Consider the following 13,275-nt stretch of genomic DNA (forward strand, 5'->3'; position numbering starts at 1 on the left):
AAAGGCAATGCGAGCAATGCACAAATTAATTCTTGGCACAAATACTTTAAAGGCAATGCGAGCAATGCACAAATTAATTCTTGGCAGCAGTGAGCAATAGAGTGCTACGATACTGAAGCAGGCACCAATTATCTTAAAAGCAATGCAAGCAAAGCACTATGATACCCAAGAGACCAGGGAGCGTGGGGAGCGACCGCTTCTGAGAGAGTCAGGACGGTCACAGCTCTTCTGCAGACGGTATGAGCCTTAGCTATCAGTGGAAGGGAGGAGCAGCTGGGAGGCGGGAGCGGGGTGGAGAGACGGGCTACGAGGCACAACAACAAGATGGCAGCAAAAGCAAAACCGAAACAGGACGAGATTGGGGCACAATGTGGAATATCGCTATGGGCAGTGGCACCGGCACAATCAGGCACTAATTATTTATTTATACCAAGCAATGCGAGCGCTACGATATTAAACTGGCACAAATACTTTTAAAGGCAATGCGAGCAATGCACAAATTAATTCTTGGCACAAATACTTTAAAGGCAATGCGAGCAATGCACAAATTAATTCTTGGCAGCAGTGAGCAATAGAGCGCTACGATACTGAAGCAGGCACCAATTATCTTAAAAGCAATGCGAGCAAAGCACTACGATACCCAAGAGACCAGGGAGCGTGGGGAGCGACCACTTCTGAGAGAGTCAGGACGGTCACAGCGCTTCTGCAGACGGTACGAGTCTTAGCTATCAGTGGGAGGGAGGAGCAGCTGGGAGGCGGGAGCGGGGTGGAGAGACGGGCTACGAGGCACAACAACAAGATGGCAGCAAAAGCAAAACCGAAACAGGACGAGATTGGGGCACAATATGGAATATCGCTATGGGCAGTGGCACCGGCACAATCAGGCACTAATTATTTATTTATACCAAGCAATGCGAGCGCTACGATATTAAACTGGCACAAATACTTTTAAAGGCTATGCGAGCAATGCACAAATTAATTCTTGGCACAAATACTTTAAAGGCAATGCGAGCAATGCACAAATTAATTCTTGGCAACAGTGAGCAATAGAGCGCTACGATACTGAAGCAGGCACCAATTATCTTAAAAGCAATGCGAGCAAAGCACTACGATACCCAAGAGACCAGGGAGCGTGGGGAGCGACCGCTTCTGAGAGAGTCAGGACGGTCACAGAAGACTGCCAAGAAGAAGAGATGGAGAAGCTGTGAGGAGAGACTACCACTTTGCTGTGTTGGCCTGCAGTGGCTGCTTCCATCTTGGGCAGTGAAAGGACTGGACTGAACTTTCTGCAACTTCTTTATTGAGTTTTCCATGGGCTTGGGGAAGATCTTGCCCCCTGTTCAAGAAGTCTCTGGAACAGCAAGGACTTCAAGTTCTTCTGCCATCTGCACTGGGAACTGTGGGGCATATTACCAAGCAATAGCGATAATTATCGCTATTGCTTGGTTGGAGACAAAATGTTACCACTGAGCTGCGGCGATTTTTACCGCAGATAACCCTTGGTATTACCAAAGTTTATCGCAAATGCGATAAAAAACGGCCGCAATGCATGAATATCGCTGAAAAGTCCGCGATATTCATGCATTACCGAGCTAATGCTCTTAGCCATGTTATCCACCTCCCATTGGATAACATGGCTAAGAACTGCTCAGGGCAGGTGTTAGCTTTTGGAGATATTCGCGCTTAGCACGAATATCTCCAAAAGTTGGTAATAGGAGATAGCGATGTTAGCGACTGTTTCCAGTCGCTAACATCTTGGCACGCCCACTTTGCATGTCATTAGTGATAAATATCACTGACATGCAAAGTGGGGCCCAAGATCGTCGCTATCTCCTACTAGCTGTCGCTAACTGGTGTTAGCGACAGCTAGGTAATAGGGAGATAATTTTATCTCCGCTTTCTTGGCTTTTAAAGCCAAAAAAGCGGAGATAAACCCCCTTGATAATATGCCCCTGTGTGTTTTGTGCTGCAAGAGAAGAAAAAGCGACCCGAAGCTACGACACTGCTGCCAATTCTGTGTCCTGAAGGCCCGGCAGGGGGCATCGCCGCACTTTGCACTGCAACCCTGATTTCACCTGACGCCACTACCGAGCCGCTGCTTGAACCGTAGGGTGGATTTTTATCATTTTTGGACTAGTTTTGGATATAAAAATATTGGATATTTTTCGAAACTGGCGTGGTGTCCTTTTGTAGTGTCTTCACTGTATTACTATTGGTTATGTGGAAATGCCTTTAAGATTAGCCTGACTACTCGTGCCAAGATACCAAGGGGGTGAGCAGGGGTTATTTTAGGAGTGTAACTCCCTTATACTGACTAGAAGGAAGGGTCTCTACTCGGACAAAGGTGCAAACCCTTGCCAACTAGAGACCCCCATTTCTAACAATAGCTGCCTTCAAAAGTAACGGTTTTTAATAATGAGGCATGACATAACCATATCTAATCTGTTGTAAAGTCCAGTTAAGAACAGCAGACAGCCTAGACTGCACTTTAAGACTTTACAAGCATCTACTTTTTATGCAAGTCTAGTACAGTGGACCATACAGCATGCAATTCAAGACTTGATATGCACCTCTCTATATGCTGGTTCCACTTTTAATATCTCAGACGGTAACCCTGTCATAGAACAACAGTGTTAATGTCGCTGATCATATCTTTTAAAAGCATTTGTTAATTTTTAATCTGTAAACAGTTCGTAAATTTTCACTTTAGGATCTGAAATGCACGTTAAATTTTAGTTGGCATAATAAAGCAATTGTGTCTCTTTTAATCACAACTGTCGACTGTAACATTGCAATCATTTTATGGGGCTATTGCTTTTGAACCTTCCTTTTAATTCCATTTATAATGCTTTTAATGTTGCAATGGTTTTGATTAACCGAGCAATATCGAGAAACTACTACAGTGATAAAGGAACGAGATAATGTGCATTTTTTAAACATTCCAAATACCAGTTTTTCTAACAGCTGCTAGAGATACAGTGCATAGGACAAAATACCTGGGCATAGTTTGTTCTGGCAGTCGCGGCTCTCTGTGTCTGGACCATGGCAGTGACGGCCACCATTGGCAGGGAGTGGGCTGTTGCACCTACGGCTCCTCTTCTGGACTCCGTGGCCACACGTGACACTGCAGGTTTGCCATTCAAACCATTCTGAAAATCCACCGTGAACTGGAACATACAAATACACCAACAATGATGCAATAAGAATCCCTTAATCGGAAACTAGCACAGTGGCCTGAGCTTGAAATGATGAGCTGGTACATAAAAATCTATTTTCAAATACCAAAGTGGCAGCAGTAATCATAATGGCTGGACGAGCCAGAAGATGCTTTGCATGTACTCATGGTGCCATGTCCTGGTCCATAGTACAACATAGATGACGTCATGGTTGACACCTGCAGGCCTGCTTAGTAGCAGGTAGCGTGTGCTACAATCATTATGCTGACATAGCCTTACTAAATGATATAATGTTATATTGTCCTGAAGCTTAGGCAGCTTACATTAGAGCTTATTAAGGAAGGATGGGTAAGCTGAACTGCTCCTACCCTGGAAGACCTTGAAGAGCACCAGAAGATATGAGCTTTGAGAGTGAATGCACTATTTTTAAAGCGCACACATCACAAATGTAATTTTAGGCATGTAGGCAATTTGACTGATGAAACTCAGTGGTTGCTAAAGTTCCCTGTTTGAGACACGTGTGATCGAATCCTTTCACTATTTTAAACTTTTCCTCAAGCAGCCTACCAAGGAGCACAGTTGCACTTGCATGAGCGCCTGAGTATAAATCAAGCTCTTGATCAGCCACAGAAATGCAAGTCGAGCTACTTGTTATGAGGTGGATCAGCATTTTATCTATTATTTCTAGGCTTAGACTCATCACTATGAATTAATTTTACACAAGTTTGTGTTTTCAAGGTGGGTAATGGTAGTGGAATGCAGCACCCTCAAACCACTGTCTGCAAAGATTTGGTCCCACATAAATTAAGAAGGACATTGCGGGACCAAGATGAAATATGTGTGCAGATATTACATGAGAAAGCCCTACCTTGTAGATAAGTGCCTGTCTCTAATACCCAACTTTTATGGCCTTAAGTTTTCCTTTTACAAGCAATAGTTTTCATATGAAAGCTCATGGCTGGAAGGAAGGTGTTCAGGTGACATAAGGCCATTTACAAACTGTAAATAGGAATGTAGAGGTGGACACCTGATTTTGATTTAAATCATAATCCTATGACTTCAGCAGTAAGCGCTGAATATATTTCTTAGGATTTGCACTATAGGCTATGTCTAAAACTGAAGAAATCCAGCGGTTGATTCTGCTACAGACTTAGCAGTTTCTCCATTATAATCCAACTTAAAATGAGACCTGTAAGAATGATGTCTTCCCCTTAGATTTACAGCAGCTACATGAAGTAAAATACTAGAACCAAAACTGAACAGACAGCACATTCTCCCTTTATTGGGAACCAAGCGAATGTTCACATTTAGACAGGGACAGGGTAAACCAGCGGACTCAATTGAGAGGCTCTGCAAAGATGGGAAAATCCCCAGCGTTGCCAAGTGTTAAGGGAGAGATCCTCTCAATAAAATTAAATGAATTGGGCCTGCTTCATAGGTTTCTTTTGTAATCCACCACTGTAGTACATTTTCACGTCCACAAAGGTGGTGGAAGAAAGTCTATCACATTTAGAATCCTCCAACGTGGACTGCTAGGGTTTCCAATACCAAATGTGAATCATGTCCCTATGGAAGGGGTAGCTTTTAGGGGGGATCCACTGGTGGAAATCTGCCAATGCTTATGTTAGATTGCAGAATTTCGATCACCAAATGTGGCCACTATAAATGTGCTACAAAGTGTGGGTACGTGGGCAATGGCCACCTATCTAGTCTTCCTATCATGCTGTGGGGTGTACCCCAGGGCCCTAGGCACACTATCATAACCTATTATGAAAGGCTACCATCATTTCCATGGTGGTCTTTCACAGAGGTAACTCCCCTAAACATGGTGAAGATTAGCTAGTCTATGTGCAACAGTTTAACTACTTTTATTTTGCATGACGCATCCTTCACACATTAGCAGATCAAATAGCAAAGCCCCCCCGCCCCTCCCCTACGTGATTCGCTGCGAATCCCCAGCAGGACATTCCCCTCTGCCTAACTTTAAATTGGACTGATATGCTAGCAGAGACGTAGATAGTGAATCCACTATTTTGAAGAAACGTTTTTTCTTTCTGCCCTCCTCTAAATCAGGCCAATATCCTGTGGTGTTTGTGCTGGAGCCTTTGACACTGAAATCATAGAGACTCATGTAGAACATAAGAAGGCAGTGAAATTTTAGATCATGTTATTACTATCAAACTCAGTTTCCTTTGACCCACTGGTAATGACTGTTGTACCTTGGACAGTGAGTGGAATTTTCACAAGAACCGAGCCAATCACATTGCGTGCCACACACTCATACTCGGATGTGTCCTCTTTCTGTGCTGAAGAAATGCGCAGGGAGTTGTTGGATAAAACAGTAACACGATCATCACTCAAAATTGGCCTTCCCAGACGAGACCACTCAATGGTTGGAGGAGGTTCACCATCAGTCTGGCAGTTCAGCAGCACTGTGGTACCGGCATCAACTGTAGTCTCCACTGGTTCTGTTGTAATCATTGGATGACCTGTAGGGACATATTCAAAAGCTCTTTACCATCAAAGACCAGGACAATCAAATTCCTAACTGTAGGGTGTTGAGAAACATTACAGTATTGAACTGCAACATACTTGTAAACGACTCAACATGTGAAATCAGAATGTTGTTGATAGGCCCACATCTAAGACTAAAGTGCATGGGAAGGAGTGGGAGCGACCTGTGTGTGCTTTCCCTGGTAGATACAGTAGAGAGCAGCAGCAAAGAAGCTGCACTTGTCCCTCAGATCTACCTTTCAACTGTAGGAAGAGAAGGTGTCTTAACACAGAGACATCTGGTTGCTTCCGGCAACAGGTGTGCACAGCTACCACTGCTCCTTCGGATGTTAGGGCAGATACTGCGCTGGGCCTGTCTAGCTTGTAATTTGCCTTGGACTGAAGCAAGGAGGCATCAGAGATGAGAATTGGAATGTGACTTCAGAGATGGGACCAATATACATGCCTGGCACTGAAGCCATAACTCACTTTGGTTGTCAGTGTAAATTGACTTTTTTTTGGTACAACTAGGGCTGGAAGCTGCTTGCAGTACCGATCGCACCGTGAGTGAACGTGCTCCCAAGTAGTTACTGATTAGGAACCTTGTTAGGGTTCTTTGCTTTACCTCAGAACACACTGTTGCAGCCCACCGTTAAATAAATCCACAAAAGCAGTCTTTATTTTAGCAAACATTTGTTAGTTCTCATTAGATAGGGCACATTGTATAATTTAATTTACTCACCTGTTTGAGATCCAGCTGCACTGAAAGTTGCATTGTAAAACAACTTAACCTCTTTGGCAGGTGCTGAAGGAGAGAGGTGGACTGGCAATGTGCAACTGAGTTAGCTTATACATATTTTTTGACTAATTTGCATGCCATTGTGACTAAGTTTATCTTAAAGTTGAGGACTTTACAAATTGAAAATGGAAACTCATCTGATGTAAAAAAAAAAAAAGGAAAGTACACTCAGGCTGTTTTAAAAAAAAAGAATGCTGATGCAGCTGGTACAGATTCTGCTAATCAGTACTGGTGAAGTGAAGTCACTAACAGAAGAGGAATAACATTGCAGCCGGCTAGCGGGCGGACACGGACCAGTGCAGATGGAGGTTTCATACAAAGGAAAATAACTATGACGGGATCCACTGCGGATGTTTTGACTGCTGAATAATGATGCTTTACATGTAATGGATGTGTTTTGCAAAGAGTTTCAGAGCGAAGGATAGAACCTTGGAGTGTTTCTGTGCTCTCTCTGTGCTGGGGCATGGCAGCCACCACAGGCTTCCAGAAGAGGAGTTCCCATGCGAGGGTCACACCAGGAGCAATGGCAGGCAGAGGGAGAACAAGTCGGCAGCTAACCCTGCTGCTTTCTTTGAGCGCAGCAGTCCACACAGCGTCTTCCTCACATTTTCGTCATTATGCTATTGAGAAACCTGTGAAACTGGACTTAGAGCACAGATGGATAGCTCTGAAAAAGAGAACAGGCTTCCATCTTGAACAGGTACGAATTATTCATTTGGACCCTTTTTGTTTGTGTGGAAGCAGCATGAAAGACTTCCACTTGCAGCGGTCACAAATACATATTCAAAATAGCTACTTACTCATGGGGACTACTACCTTATGCACTATTCTTTACTCGGCCCCGGTACGAAATGCCCTGCCGTCTGCCACTAGGCTGGTGTTCCAAGTAAGAAACAGGCTTTGCGGAAGATGGGGTGGTGGGGCAGGTTGACAAAGGAGACTCCTCTTTGGTCCAATGTGAGACTGCCACAGCTAGCTGGTCTAGTGGGTTTCCGAGATTGGGACATCGTAAGGATCTCTGCCCTGGGAAATGTGTTGCGAGGCACTGTGCTTGAGTCCTTTCAAGACCTCCAACACGAATACCAGATGCCAAAGACTCAATTTGATAAATATCTTCAGTTTTGGCATGCCGTCCTCCCTAGCGCATTGGATCTGGAGTCCCTCCCTGATTTTAGCCCCATTGAAGCTAAATTGTTTATGGGAGATCTACAAGACCATAACATCTCCAAAATCTACCAGTCCCTGGTGACGAACTGTCCCAATACACTAGATAATTTGAGGGTAGCGCAGGATGAGGACCTTGGTCCATTGGATGGAGATGACTGGACGGAGGCGTTAGCCTCCCCTAGGGGAGCTGCAAACGCAATGCAGCTCTGACTAATTCACTTTAATTACTTACACCAAGTATACTAAACTAGACCAGATTGTGGATAGCAGGCCTAGTTGCGTCCCCGCTTTGCCTCAGATGTATTCGGGAGGTCGGTACCCTATTTCATACAATCTGGCAATGTAGGTTGATAGCGAAATTCTGGTGCGGGGTGTTGGCCTGCCTGGTGGAGGTTTTGGGGTGGGAGCTCCCCTTTTCCCTTAAGTTAGTGCTGTTGCATATAGTGGAGGGTGTCGGGGGGAAATATCTATAAGCCCACTTGATGTTGTTGAGGTTCACCTAGCCAAACGAGACATTGCACGAAAGTGGAAGGCTGAGGACCCACCCTCCTTGTTTGCGTGGAAGAATGGTCTGGATTTTAAAATGGGTCTGGGGACTCCTATCTTTAAAGCACGAGGGTGCCCGCAAAAGCTTGCTAAGATCTGGAAATGCTGGGCGGATTATAGAGGCCTTTCCTTGGAGCCTATTCCTGTGGGAGATGCTGTGATTGTGGGACAGGCGGGTGGAGCTGGGATGCAGGGGTTCAACGGCTAAGCGGGATGTGTCATATATGCGGTGGGTCTCTAGTGTTGGGTTCATATGATTATTTCTTTTTGATAATTGTTTATATTAAATGTCAGTGCAATATTTTGCGCTTTAAACTGTAGCAGATAACCTCTGGGGTACATGGCTCTGCGCTGTACTTGACATAACGCAATAAAACTTGTCGGGTCCGTCTTCTGGCCCCAAGATCCTGAATTCTATCCTGCCTCCCGTGCCCGGGACATAGTGTTGGAGGCCAAGTGGGAGCAGTTGGGACCAACTCCCGGAGTCGGGGACCGCCGGAGGCCTCAGAGGTGCCTATATTGACTCTGGGCCTTCGAGAGGAGGAGACCGGGGTCTGGAGTGCATGTGGCGCCCACTCCAGAGTTGAATAACAGCAGCGGCCCATTCCGGAAGTTGCCGGATGGGTCCGCCGAGACCGCGAACTGAAGGGCGCTGGAATAGCAAAACAATACAGTGACAGTGTGGAGACATCGCCGCACCCCCCCTCGCCCACTCTGGCGGTGAGACGAGGATCCCCCACTGTATGACGGTGCCCTGATATAGTGCCTGTTGGAGCGCGGACACACTGGCACCCGGAGGTGTTGGGAGGTGAGTGAGGGTCGGAGCTTCATTGTGAGGGGGCCCCCCCGCCCCTCCCCTACGTGATTCGCTGCGACCCCGCTGGAGGTGGGGGCTCTACATGCTGTGCGGTTTCGGGTGCCGAGGGAGACCGGCGTGTTGACTTTAGACGCAGTGGGGGTGGGTGTGGGCTGGGGCGCTCCATTGTGGGGGCACCCCCCCCCCCCACCACCGGGCCTCTGCGTTGGGACGATTGTGCTGTCGGCAGGGGGGAACAGCCTTGTGGAAGAGCTGGAGGCCATGGGACTGAGTGGTGAATCTGAGGTCCAAGGGTGAATGAAGACTCCCTGACAGTTGGGGGCTGGAAGGAAGGGGCGACCCATCCGGAGTCTCGTTGGAAATGCATGATTGCGCTGAGGCTGCCTGATGCTGAGACCCTGGGGAGAAGGCGATAAGGGAGTGGGGGACCGGGGGTGAAAAAGTACCGGTCTGCTGGGAGATTGAAGAGGAGTTGAGGATTACCCCCACCCCCCCACTGGTGGGAGTTCTGCACTGGAGCCCGGACTGTGGGTAGCGAGACTCGTAGACCAAAGGACAGCTAAGCCAGGTGGGATGACCCGGGGCAGACACTGTACTTGGGACCTGCAAATAGGAAATGGCGTCCAGACAAGACGGCGAGAAGCAATCCTCCAGAGGACAGCGGGGCCCGAAACCAATGCAGTCCAACAAGTTGGACAGGTATACCCAGCATAAGGGTTCGCCAGTCGGTGTGGGATCTCCTGCTGTAGTTACTAGTGCGCTCCCGATCGAGGAAGTGAAATCACATTGCATGATGTCATGGGCGCCATAGATAGCATCAAAACCTCTCTGGGGCAGCAAATGGTGACGCTAGATGCTAAATTGGACACATCGGGCCCGATTCACAGAATGAACTTAAGACTAAATCCTAAACTTACTACTATTTGGTATTCACAGAATGCACTTACTACTTTCGGGATTCACAGAGTGAACTTACTACTTTCGGGATTCACAGAATGAACTTACTACTTTCGGTATTCACAGAATAGACTTAAGACTACTAACTTTACGTCCGCACTCGGGCCGGAAATTCTGGCCCGGAGGCGGAGCTTCCGGCTTGGGGGCGGAGCTTGCGGCTCAGAGGTGGGTATTTAGCCATGGCTGAAATCTCCACCTCTGGGCTGCAAGCTCTGCCTTTGGGCCGGAAGCCCCGCCTCTGGACTGCAAGCCCCGCCCCCAAGCCGGAAGCTCCGCCCCCAAGCTGGAAGCGCCGCCTCCAGGCCGGAATTTCCGGCCCGAGTGCGGACGTAAAGTTAGTAGTCTTAAATCTATTCTGTGAATACCGAAAGTAGTAAATTCATTCTGTGAATACCTAAAGTAGTAAGTTCACTCTGTGAATCCCGAAAGTAGTAAGTGCATTCTGTGAATACCAAATAGTAGTAAGTTTAGGATTTAGTCTTAAGTTCATTCTGTGAATCGGGCCCATCATCTCTTGAAGTCAACCTCATACGAGCTGACCTAACAAAAGTCAATGAGAAAGTCAAGTCGCTCGACATCAAGACCTCCAGCCTGGTTGACGATGTGGCCCAGCTTCAGCAGGACGTACGAGTACTTAAGTCCTTACAGGAGTCGGCAGAACGCAAGCTGGATGAGTACGAAAGAAGGGCCCGCCGAAACAACATCCGCATCCTGTGCCACAGACAGTACAGAAACGGCGACATAACTTCCTAGCAGTTAAAAAGTAGATAGGGAATTAAAATATGCTATGATGTTTCCTGTGCGTTTGAGAGTGGAAGTACGTGGGAAGGTTTGGTTCTTTGACAATCCGGATATTGTAGCTGATTGGCTAGACACTCTCCCTATGGATGGAACTGAACCACCATGTCGAGACAGGGAGGAGGCGGGGATGGAACAGGAACGAGGCGGCATCTGATTTCTTCAGACACTTTCCGTTTGTTGAGTATTGGGGTCCTTGATTTTGTACTACCTTAAGGTCTATTGTAGAGTTTTGTTTTTGACACGAATATGGGCACGGGAGGGAATTTGTTGTGTTTGGGGTCAGGGCGGGGGTGGCAAAGTGGGATCCACTCCCAGTTTTTCTTTCTTTGAAGTGTTAGGGGCGACAGGCACTCTGCAGTTTTCAGCGGGCAGTTTTGAGCCCAATGGGCAGGGCAGCGGGGTGGAGGGGAATTAGGGGAGAATGTTAGTTTTGTATGTTTTTAGGTTTGTAGAGTTCATCAGCATGGTACCTTTATTGAATACATGGCAAGAAGAGGGAGGCGGGTGGTGTTGGGTGTATGATGGGGGGTAGTGAAATAAAAGTATTGAGTTGGAACGTCAACGGGTTTGGGGATAAGATCAAGCAGAGTGTTGTTTTCCAATTTCTGAAAAGACAGGCGCCAGACGTGGTTCTGCTTCAGGAAACTCATTTAGTTGGGAATGAATGCAATGCACTGCATAGGATTGGATACAAAATGATTGCACATTCGGGGTTTACAACAGGCTCTAGAGGAGTGGAAGTATTGGTCCGCAAGGCATTTCCTTTGGCAGTTGCCTCCGTTTGGGAGGACGGTAGGGGCAGGTTTAGTGGGGTCACAGGCAGATGGGAGGGTCACAACATCATTTTCCTTTCCGTCTATATCCCACCAGGGCTTCAGAATTCAACTTTTGCAGACTTGGGGTCAGTTCTCCTGTCGCTCCCTGAGGGCCTTTTAATGTTGGGGGTGACTTCAATGCGGTTGTCTCCGGTACAGTGGACAGACATCCCCCTCGAGAGATTGGACATGCGATGCAGTAGTTGCCTGATTTCATGGAAGCATTGGGTTTGGTTGATTGCTGGAGGGTGCTGCATCCTGATGGGAGGCAGTACACCTTTCACTCTGGGGTCCATAACAGTCTTTTGCGGCTCGACTACTGTCTGGTCCTGGCGGCTCAATCTTCATATGTGACAAAGGTCGAACATCTGGCGAGGGGGATTTCTGACCATTCTCCAGTATGTATACATATTGTTGTAAATCGTAACACGGCGGGGAGAGTGGCCCCTATAAACCCGTGGTATCTGCGCAACCGTAAGATTCGAAAGGACCTCCTTGCCATAATAGAAGAATATTTGATGACAAATGTGGGATCGGTCTCCTCCTCGCTGTCCCTATGGGAGGCCTTTAAAACAGTTGCTAGGGGCCAGGCTATGTCATTAATAGCTGGAGTGAAGAAGGAAAAACAGAGGGAGGTTATGGAGTTGGAGACTGAGATCGAAGGGTTGGAAAGAGACTTGGAACTAGGGGTGACGCAATGTAAACTTCACCAGTTGCGGCTGAGACAGCACGATTACAAAGCACTGGTAACATACAGAGCGAAACAGCTTGGTAGAGAGCAGCAGGGTAGGCTTAATGATCTGGGAGACAAAGCAGGAAAACTCATTGCATGGTTAGACAAGAAGGAGTGGGCCAGCCGACTGGTCCCTGAGCTTCTCACGGAGGAGGGGGAGAGGCTTACAGATCCGCAGAGAATTGTAGATGAGTTTGCCAAGCACTTCCAAACAGTGTATACTTCGGTCTCTCCTTACCCGGAGTCTGATTCCCATCTGTTACTCGAGATATACAGCTCCCGCATCTTTCCGCAGAAGTCACAAGTTTTATGGATAGCGAGTTAACAGCTGATGAGATTGCCTTAGCTATCCGTTCTTTGAACCCCGGCAAGGCTATAGGCCCTAATGGTCTCCCCATAGAGCTTTACAAACTTAAGCCGGATCGCCTTGCGCCTTTTCTGAAGGAAATGTTTGTGGAGTCTAGAGAGGGAGGGGCTCTTCCAAGGGATCAGAGGATTGTGTTGATAGTTGTGATACATAAGGAGGGGAAGATCATAACCAATTGTGCCTCATATAGACCTATTTCTCTACTCAATACAGAGTCCAAAATCCTGGCCAAAGAAATGGCTAACAGGTTGATTAAGGTTATTACTGATTTGGTGCATGCTGACCAGTCAGGCTTTATGCCCCACAGAAATATGGCATTGAACTTGCGTAGAGTTTTGGCCAGGGCCCAGACGCTGCGAGAACCGGCTATAATTGCATCATTGGACGCAACAATGGCATTCGATACGATTGAATGGCCATATTTGTGGGCGGTATTGACAAAGTTCGGGTTTGGCCCTGGATTCATTGGCTGGATATGCTTGCTGTATTCGGAACCGCTCACACAAGTGGTGGTGAATAATAAAGTATCAGCTGCCTTTTTATTGGGCAGGGGAACCCATCAGGGTTGCCCGTTGCCCCCCCTTCTTTTCGCATTGGCTATAGA

General features: G+C 47.1%; 1 protein-coding gene across 1 annotated transcript in view; it reads right to left on the reverse strand.

The window, feature by feature from the left end:
- The window catches only part of HMCN1 (hemicentin 1), a 1,257,483-nt gene that overhangs the window by 279,910 nt on the left and 964,298 nt on the right, over nt 1-13,275 (reverse strand). The window contains exons 87-88 of the mRNA XM_078642741.1: nt 5,396-5,665; nt 2,997-3,167 (exon numbers count right to left, since the gene is read on the reverse strand). Coding sequence (XP_078498867.1) covers nt 2,997-3,167; nt 5,396-5,665 — 441 coding nt within the window. The remainder of the gene's footprint in view (nt 1-2,996; nt 3,168-5,395; nt 5,666-13,275) is intronic.

The sequence above is a fragment of the Lissotriton helveticus genome, chromosome 1_1, assembly GCF_964261635.1.
Source record: "Lissotriton helveticus chromosome 1_1, aLisHel1.1, whole genome shotgun sequence".
Classification (NCBI taxonomy): domain Eukaryota; kingdom Metazoa; phylum Chordata; class Amphibia; order Caudata; family Salamandridae; genus Lissotriton; species Lissotriton helveticus.